Source organism: Cynoglossus semilaevis, chromosome 4, assembly GCF_000523025.1.
Source record: "Cynoglossus semilaevis isolate Cse_v1.0 chromosome 4, Cse_v1.0, whole genome shotgun sequence".
NCBI lineage: Eukaryota > Metazoa > Chordata > Actinopteri > Pleuronectiformes > Cynoglossidae > Cynoglossus > Cynoglossus semilaevis.
Window position 1 is genome coordinate 15,909,746 of NC_024310.1, and position 18,376 is coordinate 15,928,121.

Sequence of the window (18,376 nt, forward strand, 5' to 3'; positions counted from 1 at the left end):
TATATATATATATATATACATATATATATATATACATATATGTATATGTGTATATGTGTGTATATATATATATATATAGTTTATATATATATTTGAATTTGATTCCTGAACATGTTTTGTCACCTCGATGCCTGACTGTCAGATTGTAAATCGTCAATTTTTTGCAACTTTTTCATTGACTTTTGTGGGAAACAACTTAAAAAAGTGATGTAAAAATCGATTTCATTTTCCTCTGGTTATTTATTGCACTTGAATTATTCAGTTAGCAGTTTATTTAGTTGGTATGGATCAGTTGTATTGACAAATGGCTAATTGAAAATTCCCCAAAGCATGTAGCATGTAACATGTACTTTGGGGGTTGTCTATAGTGGGTCATAAAAGGTTAAGAGGTCATCGAGGCCAGTACTGTTACTACTGAGTCTCCATCGCATCAAGCAGATGCAAACTTACCATCCTCAGGTAATTCATAAGGCTGGTGCCGTGCTCCCATATCTTGGATGACTTGCAGGAGAGCTGAGTGGCACCAACGTTCTGGCTGTGGTTCAGCTCCTGGACGGCTGCCACCACCGCGTACACCGCATCAAAGAGCAGAGCGGAGGAGAGCTGCAGACGCAGAGGGAGTAGGGAGGTGAATACATGATCAATTTTTAGACACACACGCCGACACCCGCACACACACACCTCAGGCTGCAAAAACACAAAGTACACTGAGCGTAAGTGTAACGTGTCAGCGGTTAGCGGTCAGTGAGGGGTTAACACATCCCTGGAGTGGCACTGAGATTATTCCATTAGATCATTAGTACGACTCCGATCTGCTGACAGCGTTGAAACCAACTGACTCTCTCTCTCTCTGAGACTCTGTCCTCTCTGCTCTTGTTCCCCACTGACTCTGGCACACCCCGACTATTCCAATTACCTCCTGCCTCTCTCAGTGAGGGCCAGAGAGCCAGTCACAGGCGCAGCTTCCCTCTCATCTCCGCCTGTGCAAACGGCCTCATCATCACCACCGCCGCTGCATCCTGCAAGGTGCATTTGATTAAAACGCATAATGCACCAGGCCAGAAGGTAAAGTAGAGGATCTGAAAGACATACTACTACTACTAGTACTACAGTATATGTTTGTATAATAGAAGGATGGAATGGCCTCGTTGTTTGATGGATATTGATGCAGGGCTGAGCAGAGTTATTATGCAAATGAATCCTCACGATCCAAGATAATTAGGACAGGGAATTACACTGCAAAACTGTGATGTATTACATCATTCAGTGGGCTCACCATATTATAGGGTTGGACATTAGGAGCAAATATGGCGAACCAAGCAGCTCACGAAGACTTTCTAAACAGTAATCGATGGATTTAGGGTGTGATCTACGAGAGACTCAGACCAGAGGGAAATAAAGTCAAACGCTGTAATTAGCAATAAAAGCCAACATCAAAATATTACACGACTTCTTCTGCTTCAATCTCATTTGTATTTATTATCTGCAGTGTGAAGCTAAAGATGTTGTTGGATTTAATCATATTTGTTCCTCATTGTCGTTCTTTGTTTGCTTGTAATGGTGGTAAATAAGAGACTTGTACGACAAGGCAGGCGTTTTTGTAAATTGTGTGTTTGCTTGTGTGTGTGTTTAGAGAACAGTAGGAGTGCAATAGAAATTATGTACCTGGGCAACAATGCAGCTTTGATTTTCTAAGATCTTTTCTATATATATTTTATATTTTATATTTTAAAAAAACTCTGAGTTGGTGAAAACAAACTACATATGGCAGCTTTAAAGAACAGCCAGGATGAAAAACATTTGTGGCTGATAAAAAAAAGCAACATTTACTTGTCAAAATGTCTGCAAGTAACGTCGGATCTATAATAAACACGGCAGCTGCACATATCCATTATGGTTCCCTGGTGTCAAGATGGGACGTCTGCAGCAGGGATATATGTGAAGATGTATTTACTGTGCCTCTGTAACCTGCTCTGACTTCCTCAGAGTGTTAAAGAGAAAATACCAACGCTCTGAGGATGAGAATCATTAGTCTGCCCCAGGTTCTGATTGACGCTCTGTCAGATACGACCACATCATGTTATCTTTTTTAATCTCAGGCAATGACAAATATAATCTCTGTGACATTTTCACTGTACAGTGCTAATTTAACTACGTTAAACTCATACAGAAACTCTTCAACTGCATGAATTTACCAGAAAACACTGTATGAATGACATTCAAAGGGTGAAAAGTGATTTGATTTTCTCCAGGAGTTGTAACTCACGTACTGCACATAATTACATCATAAGTATGTCACTGACCTACGCTTTACAGCGGTAACATCAGAATGTAGGACATAAAACATCTGACTGAGCATGACTTATATCTGAGAGACATAATGAGGGGCAAAAATGTCCCTTAAAAACAACACAAACGAAAGAAAGCTAATGTAGCATAATCCGATGTGTAGCATACCACTAGCGGACCTAAACATGGGTGTCTTCTGACTATAGCACTGCATGATGTATTTGTTTGCTTCGCTATTACGTCATATTACAATTTTAGTCTCTGTTTGAAAAACAAACACACCCTTTTATGTATTTTGTAAGTGTACACAGGATATTTTTGTAATTAGCATTAATATTTAGAGGAGGTGATAAGACAAACGTAGACAGTGACATAAGTGTCAATTATTCTGTCCACTGTGGCCGTTTTAAATATAAAACCCATGAGTTATTGCGGTTTTAGAAGATTATTCTCATGATTAAGGTTTTTAAAAGTACATTTGAGGTTGTTTTGAAGTCACACATTGGAATTCGTGCGGCGCACAAAAGTTAAATGGATGATTTAAGTGACTCCTCTGAAGGTAACCTCCTCATTTACTTTATGTTTCTTTTCAAGCTAATTAACCAAGGAAAAAAAAGCCACTATAAATGTAATAAAGAGCCTGCCCAAATGCTGATAATGAGGTGTCTGGGAAACAACAACTGCCTGCAGCAACACCTGCAATTAGTGCACTTAAGTTGATAAATGTCACTGCTGTACAATATATTTCCAGAGACACTGGTGGTTTGGTTTGTGACTTTGAGGAAACGCCGGATTCCAGCGGGAAGAAAAAGACATTTGTAAAGAAGTAAAGACATGAGTTTCACATTGACTGCTGCATCAGTATGTGTGTGGGAGTCTTTCTGGTACAGCTATACTTGTGGAAACACAGTTTTTTTTAAAACTTGTTGTGTGGACACTGTGACTTTGTGGGGACATTCTGCATGTCTCCACTTAGTCAGATTGGTGTTAGGGTAAGGATTAGAATTTATAGTCATGGCTATATACAATAGGTAATGCAGTAGGGTTTTTAAGTGCCTAAAAGATGTATTTCATAGTGTGCATGTTTGTGTGGGGACAGTTTTTCAGGGGTGTCAAACTCATTTTCACCGTGGGCCACATTAGCAACACAGTTCCCCTTGAAGGGCCAGTTGTAAATGGAAGACTGTATAGATCAAGGGTTTCCAACCCCCGGTCCATGGACCAGCACCAGTCCATAGGTCATTTGGTACTGGGCCGCAGTGGGACACAGTGAAAAAATGTACTTAATTTTTACTAATTTACTTCATTCAAAGAAATTCCAGTCATATCCATTTACTCTCTTTATTTAAAGATAATCTGGAAATATTTTAAAATGGTAAGTATTTCAGATTGATACAAACAGAATAGAGTCTAAAAGATGATCATTCAATGCTCAGCACCGTGTTACCAGTCTGTAGCAACAGGTGTAGTAATTATTATTATTATTATTATTTAACTTATTAAGGTTAAGGTTAGGGAGTAGGGAATGTTAAATATTAATGTACTTTCTTTCGTGTGTGTCCCTGATTTACCAACACATGTGGGGACAGTTATAAAAACACTGTCTGTCTTAGTGGGGACATGTGTCCCTGCTGTTTGAGCTTTTTCGGAGGTTCAAAACATGTTTTTGAAGTTAGGATTAGGAGTTCAGACAGATTACAGATAGGTTTAAGATAAGTCACAATTTCAGTGCCAAGACACTAGAAATTGCATCATGTCCAAGTGAACTTGTACTTACTGGGGTGCCAGCAAAGGGTGCATGGTCGCAGTTCTCCTGCCAGGAACGATTGAGGCTCAGAGCAAAGTCAGGGAAGAAGGGATGAGTTTTGTTGAAGACTGAAAATCCCACAATGTTGACCCGTTGGTCGGCCACGTCGTCCAGTCGGAGTAAAGAGAATTCCTGTAGCAGAGGGAGACACGCAAAGGGGAATGACATTGTAAATGCTGCAGACTTAAATTGGAGTTGTCATCTTTGGCCGTGACCCATTTTACCGTCAGTTTAAACGGGGCACGTGTTAATCAAACACCCTTACATCTGACTTCATCTATCTCACTTAGTCGTCATTAACTTGCATTATTCCACTTGGCTGAAAAAAGCAACAACAATTTGTTCCTTCTCTTCTTTTTAGCTACACCCCAGTGCACACGGGCGGGCGTTTTGTTCTGGTAGGATGAATTCTCTGAAATACAGGTTATTGTATCGCAAGGGAATCAGGAGGGGATTGAAGGAAGAGAGAGGGGCGGATGGGGCGGAAGAGATGGGGAAATAAACAAGAGCAGTGGGACAAAGGATAATTAAGAGTTATATGGGAAAAACAAGTCATTTTGAAGCCGCAGGTTGATGAAAGTAGGAGATGAAAATATTTGTTATTGGGCTGTTTTGCTCAGGGGACGACGTGTTTGTCCTCTAACCAGAGGCCAGCAGACAGGAGGAAAGAGAGATGGATCGAGAGAGAGAGAGGAAGTCCAGGAAAGAGAGGGGGGGGGGGGGGGGGGGGGGGCAAGGGCATGATAGGGGACAGACATTTCCTGAAGGTTAATAGAGGTGTCAGAGCCCAGTCGTCTACCCCCTCCTCAGGTGGGCAGCCTTCGCATGCAGCCCATTGTGTCATCCAGCATATGACAGCCAGACCAGCTCTGACCATGTCTGCCTCTGTCTGTTACTAAGGCCCAGGGAGTCTGAAGATAAGCGTGGTTGGAGGAGGCGGAGAGTGGTAAAGGAGAGACAAAAGTTAGAAAATAAAAATGTGTGGAAAGGCAGGAAAAAGTTTGAGGTAAACTTGTAAACCAAACCACCATCCACGGGAAAGTAAAACACTGAGATTTACATATGAGTGAAACTCTGGAGCAAATGACAACACTGTAGCTGCAGGTAGGTCATTTTTTGGTCATTTGGACAATTTTTATTTTTATTTTGTTCGATAAAGGTTTCCCACAGTTTTTAAAATTCGCATAAAGCCAATATATCCTAACAGGCAGGGATAATAAAAAGAGCAATAAGGGGCATGGAGAGACACAGAAAGGACTTTACTTTCAATAACAGGTCAAGGCTAGCACACCAGTACGTGCAATGTTTTGACGCAAACACCAAAAAACAATCATGTTTCTTCTGTCAAAAATGTGTCATCAACAACATTCTAAACTATTTGTGAAAAAATGAACTAAAACAAAAAGGACTTCAAAATGTACAAACATTTAATTAGTGGACCGACAGTGCATTTTTTCTCTTAAGTTTTTTATATAAGAAATGACTGTATACTGTGTAATTGGAAATCATTCAAATTTTCACATTTTTCATAAAATGTTTTGTAACTACTTTCTGGCCTTTTTTTTCAAGTTGGTTTATATGAACAAATATGTGGGGCGTGGCCTATTTGGCACACTTTGTAAATGGCCTTTTTGAGCTACCTCGTTCATGTTTGAAATTTCTTTGTAAATATGTGTGTATTACTTAAAAAGACGCAGGTCTAATTTATACACTACATTTAAGGGGGTCTTTGCTCTAGCAGTTTGGGGGTCCCTGTTCTGTGCCTTAAATAATCCATAAAAAAAATTCTTAAATAAATAAAGCACGAGTTTCCTTTTCGTGTCAATTTTTTACAGCCTTTTTTCTGCTCCGTACAGTAGCCAACCATCTGGTGTCAAAAGCAGGGAAAAATCACAGGTTTGTTGGAATTCCTAGAGGCATACATTTAGCATCTGAAAATAACAAAAAAAGTGGATTTACCTGAACGCTCGCTGTGGTTGGAGAAGAACAAACAACAGATCTAAAGTCATCACGGCAGTGAGACCTGTGGGGCTGTTATCGTCGCTTCTCTTCATGACGATGACAATAACTGTCTTAATACGTGGAAGCTCCTTTTTTTGTGTTATTGCTAGTAGTTGTGATTGACGTCGTAACTCAGACGTGAGTTTACAACACAGAGGACGAGCCCCGGGAGGCAGAGAAGAGTTGACAACAACGAATAAAGCAGCGTTTATCCAGAGCTGTGCTTTAACATCAGTGGAAGAATAAATTAATAAAATGTTTAAATCCATCGTGACTTCTTTATGGTACGTGTGAAGCAGAGGTCACGGCTGTCCTGGCATTAAATCATATATATTACAAAAACACACTGACTCCTCTAAGGCCTTGTATCTTCTGCTGTCTCCGGTGAAGCCCTGTGAGCCTTTTGAGACTGGCCATATAATTAGCGGCTAAGTGTAGTTTAATAGATCATTAGAGGCAGAGCCGTGCTAACCAGCTTATCATTAAGCATGACCCTCCAGGGAGCCTGTATATATGGGCATGTGCACATGAAAAAAAAAACACAACCTGCTACATGCATGTGAATGTGGACGCAGTAAGGGAGATTTGACCAATGTCTATCTACACATGGAGAAGAAATCTCATGCACCAAGGTCAACACAACATCCTGTGGCCACGTCTGAAGAAACTGATGGGCTTTAAGGGCACAGACAGTGACACAGAAAAATGAAAAACCAACACACGTGAACACAAACAGTGCTCTCTCTTGCATGCACACACACACAGAGGAAAATGCAGGTGCAGATGCTGCTGCAGAATAAAATCATCTACATGAGTGAGGAGCCCTGTGGCGAACCAGGTAGATAGGAAGTGGACGGAGCACAGAGGAGGAAGACAGTTGGCTAGTCAGCAGTGGGGGTTTCATACAGAAAGATCCAACTCCTGTAGCAAACCAGTGATATCTTTAAAATCTAAAAACACACACAGACACACAGACACACACACACACACTATGTGTATTATATTATATATGTGTGTATTAAATGTGTGAGTTGATAGGCCTTCAGCCATAATGTATTCTCTAACCCCATACCCTAACTTTAGGCATTTTTGGAAAAAAAAATTCTCATTCTCATTCTCTTAATGAATCATTATTAAATGTTTTTATTTAAAAACAAAAATGAAATGATTTTTCCTTTACCAAGGACCCTGAAGCTGATAGAACCTTGGATTTCTTTGCATTTCTCAAGCTAACAAATATGACACAGGTTCATTATGCTGCTTAGAAAAAAAAATCTAAAAAGCCAAATAAAGTTTCAGAAACCCTGGCAGTAGTTCCATGAACCTTGAAGGGGTCACACTTTAACAAAATTAGTTATGTTTAGTTAAGTTAATCAGCAAAGACACTGATTTTCCACTACATTGTAGATTGTTGAGAAAGAAGATTATACCAAAGACAAAAGCAAAAAAAACCTTTCAAGTTTCTTCTCCACAATTTGTTATCCCTCCCTCTTTTTCCAGCCATTAAACCACTAGTACACATGTGACACTACTTTGTTATGATACAGTCAGCCTGAACAGTTAGTAATGAGGTCTCGGGAGAACCAATTTTGCTGATGGTTGGATTCACAGTCATGAAACGCACAATTTCACCACTATCAGCGACAATCCACTCACATGACTAGACATCTTTCTTTGTGATAGCACAAGACCCTTTTTATCTGCCACACTTGGAAGAAACAAGCATCTTCTCATGTCTTCAGTCTGTATTTCTGATCTAATCCACTACAACGGTACAGACGATGGGGGTAAATGTATGTTCACAAGAGTCAAGCCATGGTTAAATCATAAGTAATAAATCTAAAATATAGACCGAAATTATATCTCCTTATAACAAATTTAGATCTGGACTAAGTGTTTGAATTTTTTTCCACATTATTCTTTTACCATTGACGTCAAAACAGTAAGTGGCTGAAGGCTCCAAGGTTTCCGGCTAAATCTGCCGCTTTTAAGATAAAACCATACAATTGGAAATTTAATTTATTCTCACACTGTGCATTTCACTTGAGATTTCCTGGATGTCAAAGCTACACTTCTTAAATATGAGGAAGTTTAAGGGGTCTTTAAAGATAATAGAGGCTGCCGAAGATGCTGAACTGCTGCATGACACAAAGGGGGCTGTAAAAGAAGAAAAATGTCATTTGCGTCATTAAACAATTGAAACTGCACAATAAATGGCTCAAAGGCATAAAGATGAACGCATATTAAGTACTTTCACATGCGCAAGCATTACATTTTCTGCTAATAATTATCATAAATGGATGCGTCATTTCAGCAGCAGGAAATTGTGACGGTCATGAGGAACCAGGTGCAATCATCAGGACACCATATAACGATTCTGATGGTGGAGATGGAAGGTTAAAAAAATTAACTTTTTTTTTCTTTTTTTTTTATACCTGTAGTGTAGAGATTTGAGATGCCTGTGCTTTTAAGGATGACTTCCACGTTTCATCAACCTGTTTTTCACGTGTCAATACCAGACGTAATCAATTCACTAATATCCATCATATCGTGTTATATCAAATGTCTCATTGATAGTATATCACATTATAGCTTAACTTATCTATCTATCTATCTATCATTCATTCATCCATCCTTCCATCCATCTAAAACATCAACAGTACCTGTGTGTGAAGGCACCGGTCAATCACACACCTTTCTTAGAACCTTTGAATGCTAACCGATGATAGCACAATCAATTCTTTGAAGTTTTTTCACAAATGCGTCAGCTATAAAAATCATTCCCACTGACACAACAGGATGAAAATCCTCACTCCTCTAACACTGTGAAAGGGCCAACAGCTTCAGTCAGAAACATTTCTGTAAATTGCATATTGACTTTCCCTATAATGAAATAGTAATGGATTGTCTCCCTTCCTTTATTCTAGCGGAAAACTCATATCCTGGTAAAACCTTTGGACCATAGCGTTGTGTCCAGCATTAAAATTCATTTGAATTCACGGGATGCATGTTCTATAATCGCTGCACTGTGGGTGCAGTGTTTTGGCAATAAGTCATTTCATGCTTGTATCAATTACCACACATATTCTGACGGAGCTCTGAAGCCACCCGCAGCCTTTTAATTACAGCGCTCTCAGCGAGCGTGGGATGGGAGTGGAGCAGGAGGAGAGAGGGAGTCTTACCAAATGTTTTTCTCCGCACACTTGTTAAACAAAAAGACACTGGATCACTGATTTACTGAAGATTCATTCATTCACTCATCTCCTACCACTGAAGCTGGGGAGAGACCACAGGAGTTCTGCACAGAACATATTCAGGCAGAGAATGTTCCAAATTGGAAAGCGATCGATCGAGCTGCTGCCGCAGGAGGAATGCCAGTATGACATTAGTTCAGTTGCATAACTCCTGAGAGTTTGATGCCTTCAGGTGGGTGTTGTTTGTTTTGACAAATCATGTTGTCGACGAACCCTTATCAGTCAGAGTTAAGTGTGTAATCCACTACTGATCAGAGATACCTTTTGATTTGATATGGATACCGATCATTCTCTTATAAGATATTAATCATAACAATTTATTTTTACACAATGTAACCTAAATAGTTTAATTGCTACCATTAAGGGACAAAGATGGTCAGTGGTCACGTGACATAAATGAATCAGTTCAATTTTATGCTACCAGGGGGTGTAATGTCAGCCAGTGTTTATACAAACTGCTGACATTGGTCTGTTAGTGATAACTAAGAGACTTTCTACAACACACGTGTCAAACTCAAGGCCCGGGAACCAAATGTGGCCCACAAAGTCATTTTTATGGCCCGCAGGAGCTTAAAAAGTATTTCATTAAGTCCATGCAGCAGAGATTCTTAACCTGATAAATAAGGACAACGTTTGCGTGCATAACTTTGTCTGTTACGCCTAAAAACCTGGGTCAGGGAAAGATAGTTGGTCAGACTTCGTGAACTGACATCCCATGCTGTTGGTCAGGGACGCATAGATCTGACCCAGAGCTCTCGAACTGCCTATTTTGCTGATTCAGTAATAAATACCAGTTAGGTCTGAAAATCTTCTCCTATTGTTCCATAATAGAATCTGACTCACACATAGAGAGATTTAAGTAAAATGAGCAGACCCTAACAATCCCCAGTTTCCATCCTTTTCAGACATTTTGGAAATCACTGCAGTCACTAGGTGAGGTCGGAGTTACAGCCTGGACAGTTCTCAAAAAAATCACACAAACATCGACCCTCACAATCTTACCTCCACAGACCACGTTGGTGGCCACTGATGACCTCACCTTCCATTGATTTCAATCCCAAATCAATGGCCACCTCTACAGACAAACACACACAAAACAACTTCACCTTCTCTTATCCATTTACTATTATTCAGATTTCTTCTGTTTTAAATAAATTGGGGAGAGGTGCTTGTAAAAAGAAAGTAATTTGTATAACCTGTTGTTATCTTAGTGTTCAATCAACCTAATAGCATGCTACTGGACTGTGGGCAGAAGCCAAAATACCTGCAGAGAAAACTGATGTTTATGAATTTCATTACAGATATTAAGAAAACTGTTTGCATAAAAACAGAATTCACCCCAGGTGAGACTGGCCAGACTCGTCAGCAGGGATCGAGAATGCGTCGGCCATAAGAAGAGCACATTTTCATTTGCTGTGAGATGTCCATTAAATTAACATAGGTAAGAGCAGGTTGATATATTAGCTTTGTTTCAAGGCTTTTAATGGCCACATACATCAAAACAATCTGTTGGCAATCCTGCCGAGAGTTGAAAACAAATTACCAAATTTGTTTCATTATTCATAGAATTATGTCTGACCTACACCTGTAACAACCTATTTGTTAGGCAAAGACCTCATGCCCAGAATATTTTTGCCGGCCGGGGGAGGCAGAAAAACACTCTGAATATTTTAACCCCCAGCATATGGTGTGAATCTAAACCAGTCCGCCTCTCCCAGGGAGCCATCCATTCAAATCAAAGTAACGGATGGCTGAATGCACAAAACTGAAAATCAAATTTCAAACAGATAAGGCTTCAAAGTAAAAAAAAAAGAAGATTTTTATCATTTTAAAATTACTTCTTTTAATTAAAAAGTTTCACAACCGTAACACTGATTATTCTGCTATGAAAAGGGGGAAAAGATGTTCTTAAAAAGCTGCAGAGTCTGTGAAACTCAACAATAGACGCTGAAGTACTGAAAATGAAACGCACACCAACACACACACACACACACACACACACACACACACACACACACTTGGAAGGAGAGGCAGCAGATAATAGAGATAAGACTCCATCTAAACACTGCTCATCTCACTGAAGCTCCGAGTGCTGCAGATCGATCACCTGACTGTTTCTCATCAGGACCAAGTAACCCCACAGCTTTGGAGGCAGATGTTCAGACTCCGACTGTTTGAAGAGCTACAATGAGGAGGAAACACTGGAAACAGGGTGAAGGAAGTTGGCCTCCGATTGTCACAGTTGATTTTATCATTTTACCGTTTACTGTACATCAATATCACATACTGTATGTTCTGTCCTAGTATGATGTTGTTCTCAGAGATGAGCAATGGGAGAGAATGTCAAAGGAGATTAAATATTTTTAAATAATTTCTGACAACAAAGAGGTGAGTGCAGTTCAGTTGTAACATACTGGATCATTTTAGAATTTATTATTTATCGTCTTCATGATTCAACTTCAATGACTCTGTTAATTATTCTCTCTTTAAACTTCTCAAACAAAACACATTAAAGTAGAACATATTCTGTGTAAATCTTATAATCTTATTAACAAAGTGAAATGTTTGAAGTGATTTGGCATCATTAATCTCAGCACTATTGTTTTTTTTGATAGATATAGTTTCACAAAGATGCTCTGACTAGAGTACGTCTGTTGTACCAGGTGATATACAGTAATTAAAGTTGGGTAGCAACGGAGGCAGAACAGAAAATGAATAAGTCAAAACAAAGGTATAGTATGGTATGGTATGGCCTTGTATAGTATGGTACGGTATGGTATGGTACGGTACTGTATGATATTGTATGGTATGTTACGGTACACTATGGTACCATACCACAGTGTACCATACTGTATGATATGGTATAGCCCAGTATGGTACGTAATGGTATTGTATGCTATTGTATTGTATAGTATGGTATGGTGCGGTATGGTATGGTAAGATGAAGCACAGATGAAGAATAAAAAAGTTCATATGGTAAGGTACGGTATAGTATGGTATCAAACCTTATTGTATTATATCCTATTACTGAATCACATCATTTCATCGTGGGGATGTCCAGGAATTCACTAAAGGTGAATATGTTACATTATGGAATATAAGAGATATTAATGTGTGACTCAGGGTAGAGTAAAAAAAAAAGATGAAGCACAGATGAAGCAAATGTACTGCTGTAGGAGCAACAGAGCTGTTAGAAAAACAGATTTTCCCTTCAATAATTGACAATTTAACCACAGAGATGTGACGACAAGCAGGCCATAACATAGTTAGCTGTGCAGTAAATGGTATAATTTAAGAGCATGTGCAGTGATGGATTTTACAAGCTGGCATAGGCTCGAAGTGACATGAGAGCAGGAGGTGTGTGGCTGTGGAAACCATCACTGTCATCATGTTTTACCTGCTCTTCAGATTTCCTGGTTGGCGTTTCTGTATATCGATGTAGCTGCTATCACTTTGTACAAACGTATTTACTTATTTTAGTCTATACTGGTTTTGTTGAAAGTTAGATTTAATGTGGCCAAAATGTACACAAACGTTACATTATATTATGCAGTAAATCTCAATGGAAATCTTGAATGAACTTGAAACACCACCACCTACAGAGGAGGAAGGAGAGCTGCATAATAATAATAATAATAATAATAAAAAAGTTCATCTGTAAAGTGCAACATTTCCAACAATCCAGACGCACTAAGCTGAAAGTCAAGCCCTGGGATTTGCCAGATAAAAGGCTGTAATAGGATTGTCAACACTGAGTGTCCCAGACAATGGCCTCGGAGGGAGAGCTGAGAGAATTCAGCCGATAGAGAGTAATCAATATGTTCTCAATCACACGGAGATCTCAGAAACAAGAAAGCAGCCGCAGGACCTGAGCATTTGTTTACAAAGACATTTAACTGCTGTCTGGCTAATCTTAAAAAGATGAAGAGCCCAGGGAAACCTCAAGTCATCTCGTTTTATGACAAACAAGACTCCTCCATGTATACTTCATCGCTTAAAAAATGTGTTTATTGTGATGCTTTGGGGGAAAGATGCTGCACATGTTGAACATGAGAGGTCTTTGGTGGTCTCGCTTACACTCCCTTCCAGGAACCGCAAATGACTATTCAGGTAAAAGAGAAGTTTTATTCCTATTACGGTGTAAAATGAGAAGATGGTGAAATGTCATACAGGGGATACGAGGGTAGGTCGAAAAGTTCTAGGACGGATGCTGTGATTACATCAGAATTGAAAAAATATGGATGCAGTTCTGAGTGTGTTGTCTCCAACGGGTTTGACCAAAGTTGAATTAGCATGTCTTTGTTCACCGTTAAGTTTTGACATCAGAGCAAACCTCACATTTGAACCAAACCTGAATGAAAACCAATTTAGTTGCTTTGCAACAGGTTTGGATTAAGCTGTATTTTTGTCTTTTGCTTTTCCTTGAGAACCAATGAGAAGAACTGGATTTTAGTCCAGTATCTAGGCCTTAACTTTCAAAAGGGAACTTCAGAGAAATTAATTAGGTTTAATCTAATCTAATCTAATCTGATGTTATTTAATCTGTTAATCTTGATGTTGAGATATTCAGCTTTGCTACTTCAATTTTTTTCAAGTCTAACTCAGATTCTTTTTGACAGAGCCTGGTTTATACTAATCCAAACACCCTCTCTTCTTTCTTCTTCTCTTCATACAAACTGTATGTCTGCAGGTGCATGATTAAATAGTCATATTACAGTCCCTACCCACCACTTTAGGTGGTGCTGAATAAATAAACATTAAATGGAAAAAGCGGCTGCTGCTGCGGCGGCATCCACACACACGATGCATTCAAACATTGAATGTCATTTATATCAGGCTTTTATGAGCTTTTCTCTGCAGTCACACAGTAAAGGCGTGGCGAAGCCTTGATCTGGTCTTCACCGTGATCCCAGAGAAAATACACTGACATGCCATAACACTGTCATCACTGAATGGGGAGATGGAAACAATAATTACAGTATGGTTTAATCATGGTATTTACAGGGGGTGGGATCAGTCAACAATCCAATTATCATGTGTTGGATAATAATAAAAAACAATAACCAAACAGTGTAATTAGTAGTACTACAGTTACTGCTACATCAGTCAGACTCATGTGTCCCCACATGACGTGACATCGTCCTAATGTTTCGTTTCGTACTGCTTCTTTGTGTATTTGTTTTTTTTACTTTTTCAATGGCTTCTCCATTTCTCTCAGCAAAAGGTTCCAAAATATGGAATTTGTGTAATTTTCTTAGGCTAGTGGTGTCAAACTGAAAAACATATTTTTCTACAGGTTGGGTCTGACAAGTAAAATATTACAGTTATTATGTGGAATAACAAGAAGAAGTATATTTTTTCCTTTTTAATTGCAATGTATTTCTCTATAATTTTAACATATTTTTAACTTAAAGCGTCTGCATTCTACAAGAGCACAACATATTTGCTCACAGGATGTTAGCATACAAACAGCCTGAACTGCTTAAAAAAACAGCCTGAACTGCTTAAAAAACAGCCTGAACTGCTTAAGAAGACATCCAAAAAAAAAACAAACAAAAAAAAACAATAATCACCAAAATTTCAAATTATAAATTTCTCCTTGGGGCAGGATTACACCTCCTAATGGGATGCTTCTGGCCTGTGAGCCATATGTTGGACAACACCCAATTACACATTAAAGATAACAGCTACTGTATAATTGAAATGCATTTGTTTAAAACTCATTTCCTCTACAGACTTCCTACTCACACTCTGCGTCTCTGGCTGTTTTATTCTTGACACAAAGTGAAATGAAAGTTACATCTTATATTAACATGGAGCCACCCACACAAACACAGTCACTATGCAGAACATAATTTTAAAAAAGGCCTTTTTTTTCTTTTTTTTTTTTAAAGCCGTATGTCAAAGAGCAGCTGCGCTTTAACAAGCTGCACTGCTCAAATTCAAAACATCGCCAAGGTTTTCTTTTCACTTGTTTTTCTTCCCAGGCAGAAGTTGATCGTGAAAAGATTTCACAACGACTAAGTCAGAAATTAACATGAGGGCAAACGTGTGCGGACAGAGTGCATAAATTACTGCTCCCCGGACCACAAACACATTCGTACGGCTTTCAGGGTAACTTGCATCCGTCTTTGAATTCCAAATGAGCAGCGCACAGACATTTTTAGGTCAAAAGCATTTGTTGTGACATAATAGTTGGAGGGTCTCTATTCTGTCGGTCTGTTGTCACTCTAGCCTATTAACTTACTCACTTGATTGATTCTTATATATTCTGTGTCTAAACAGGGATGTATGAACTGAACATAAGATGTGGAGAGGAATAAATTAAATCTCAATCACCTCTACAGTCACGATGGCTGACCGCTAAAGCAGGGTGACTGGCTACACCTTTTTTTTTTTTGGTGGGGAGGGGCCTTTATAAACCCACGGAAGAGAAGGGAGGCAAGGTTGATGTGAAATGATTTGTTTTGGTCTTTTATAGGAATGTTCCAACCATTCATTCACATTCAAAGATATAAACTTTTGAAATTGAATTTGGTATCACCTAGACTATATATATACACAGTATATAAAGGACAGGGAGGATGTGATGAGCATGATTGAAAGACACTGAGAGGCACAGACAGGGGCGAGAAAGTCAGACAAAAGGAGACCTGCAAGCTCTGACAGCAGGGTGAAGTTAGAAAATAAACTAAGACAAGGTCAGATTGTAAATCCTTTGTTTTTCCGGCAAGCCCAGGGTGACACAGGGGTGACACGGGTGACACAGGGTGAGACAACTCCTACAAAATTAGAAAAGGAAAACAAAACGTGTCTTAAATTTTGACGAAGGGCGAATACAAATTAGGAAAATGATTTCTTTGTGTACCACGGCCACAACCATGCCAGAAACGAACAGTGCAAAGAAACTGTCCGGAGGACAATCGGATTTGACAGTTAGCTGGTAATAATAGCAGCAGACATGGTTTAGTGCTTTGCTTATCATTTTGATTGATGCTAGTTCATAACAGCAACACCTGCAGGCTGAAAATATATTCACAGTACTGTATTTTTTTTTTTCATACGCTGACAGACGAGTCAAAAAGATTTTTCCAACTTTACTGCTTACTTTTCTTCAGGGACATGTTTTAGACAGGATACAAATCATGATGCAACCCCACCCCCACCCCCCGGCCCCATATAACCAAGACCTGTCCTGTGGGGGATGGGCATGTCGAGACCCACAGAGCAGAGTGTAATGAAGTACCATTTAATCAGTGTCCGGGGATGCACCGGCATGTAGACTGGCGTGTGTGACTACAATGCAAGGTGTGTGTGTGTGTTCCTAGTCTATTTATTTCTGTGAGGACATTGCTTGGAATCATATGATGGCTGTGGGGACACCTTCTCCATACTGGGACATGAAAGTATTTTCCATGTGTGAGGTTTAAGGTCTTAGTGTGTGTTGTTCTTGTTTAGCTACACTTGTGGGGACAGCCTCTGTAAAATGCAATTGTTGTTTAGAGACGTTGTCTGCAGGTCCACACTGTGGAAGAAGATATTTGGAGTTAGGATTAGAATTAGGGTCAGATTAGAGCGGGGAGGAGGATTAGGTTCACAGTATATCTGTGACAGTTAGTGTTTGGTTAAGGGGAAAGAGATGGTATTTTACCACATAAACCTATTCAATGACAGCTTCGCTCAAAGGCGCTAGATGTTAGCCACCTAAAGTGTGTGTGTGTGTGTGTGTGTGACTGTGTTTCCTTTTGTTTTCTATGACATGTGCCTACATGTCTAGGCTTCTTTGCCTGTATGTGTGTGTGTGAACAATAGCCTGGCTGCTGGTTTTTGATGTTCAACCCTACATCCTGCCAACCTTCAAATGACATTAGATGTCCCGTCACCATATCATGAGTCACTGGTCGCTCTGATGTGATTTATTCAATCCTGCTGAGTAGCCTCCATCACAGGATACAAATCAGTTAAATGGAAGTCGTGGAGCTGGGCCCGAGCGTGTGTGTGTGTGTGTGTGTGGACAGATGTGTGTACTCCGTACTTCCCTTTGACCATTTCTATCAGATGTTTCTGCGTGAGAATACGACTGCATGTGAGATTGCATCTAATCCTAAAGAGCTGGAGGATGAAAGACACTCACGTCTTCAAAAACAAAAATGCGAAAAATAGGACAACAACGAAATGATTGTCCTTGTTCTCCAGCTGTAGCCGCCTGGTAAAGACTTGAACCAATGTCTATCCTTAAGTCTAGCACGTTTTGCTTTTATCTCCTCCAACACAGGGACCTTAAGAACAAGATAGCTTTAACAGAACCAACAATTAAAGGATATTTACAACCAGTATTACAACGGGTTTAAAGTGAACTCAATGGTACAACAGAAAATGAAGCAGCTGTTTAATCTTTATTGAGTAGATTTTATCTGAGTGATGTTTCTTCTGCTCCGTCTTGCTCCCAATGATCTTCGTGTCTAATTCTAAGGAATACCTATACCTAATACTATGACATGGACTATTTGTACTAATAGCACAGCTGGCAACACAGACCAAGGTTTGACACCTTAGAAATCAGAGCAGGTCGAAGGACACGTCGGTACTTTGGGAGATTTATAAGAAGGAAGTGACGTAAATGTCTTTTGACTAAGATTTACACACAAAAAAAGTACATTTTTCTTCACCCCGTGTACTTTGCGATAAAGTTTCATAAGCTCTTGGTAATGAGTCACACTTCTCCATCCATGAACTCCAAACTGAGCAGGGGAGAAATGGACTGTGTTTTCTCCGACGTACAAATGACAGAAAGGCCTGTTGTTCAAGCAGAGACTCGGGAATTTACTCAAGGTTTGCAAATGAGACAATTTGAAACATTGAAGCAGCAGAATTACCACAATGCAGTGCAATGATTCTCTCCAACAATGACGTGGGAGGTTGAAGGAGCATCTCTCCTCCACTACTTATTCAAACCAGATTAGTAAAATTAGCATATAACTCCAGAAACAAAACCAACACAAATCAAGGGTGAAGGCAGCCTCAC

The 18,376-nt window shown here is 39.5% G+C and overlaps 1 protein-coding gene across 1 annotated transcript in view; it reads right to left on the reverse strand.

Annotated features, from left to right (window-relative positions):
- grik4 (glutamate receptor, ionotropic, kainate 4) overlaps positions 1-18,376 on the reverse strand; it is a 261,758-nt gene that overhangs the window by 66,330 nt on the left and 177,052 nt on the right. Inside the window, 2 exon segments of the mRNA XM_025055124.1 lie at positions 451-603; positions 4,067-4,228. Of these exon segments, the coding sequence (XP_024910892.1) occupies positions 451-603; positions 4,067-4,228 (315 nt within the window).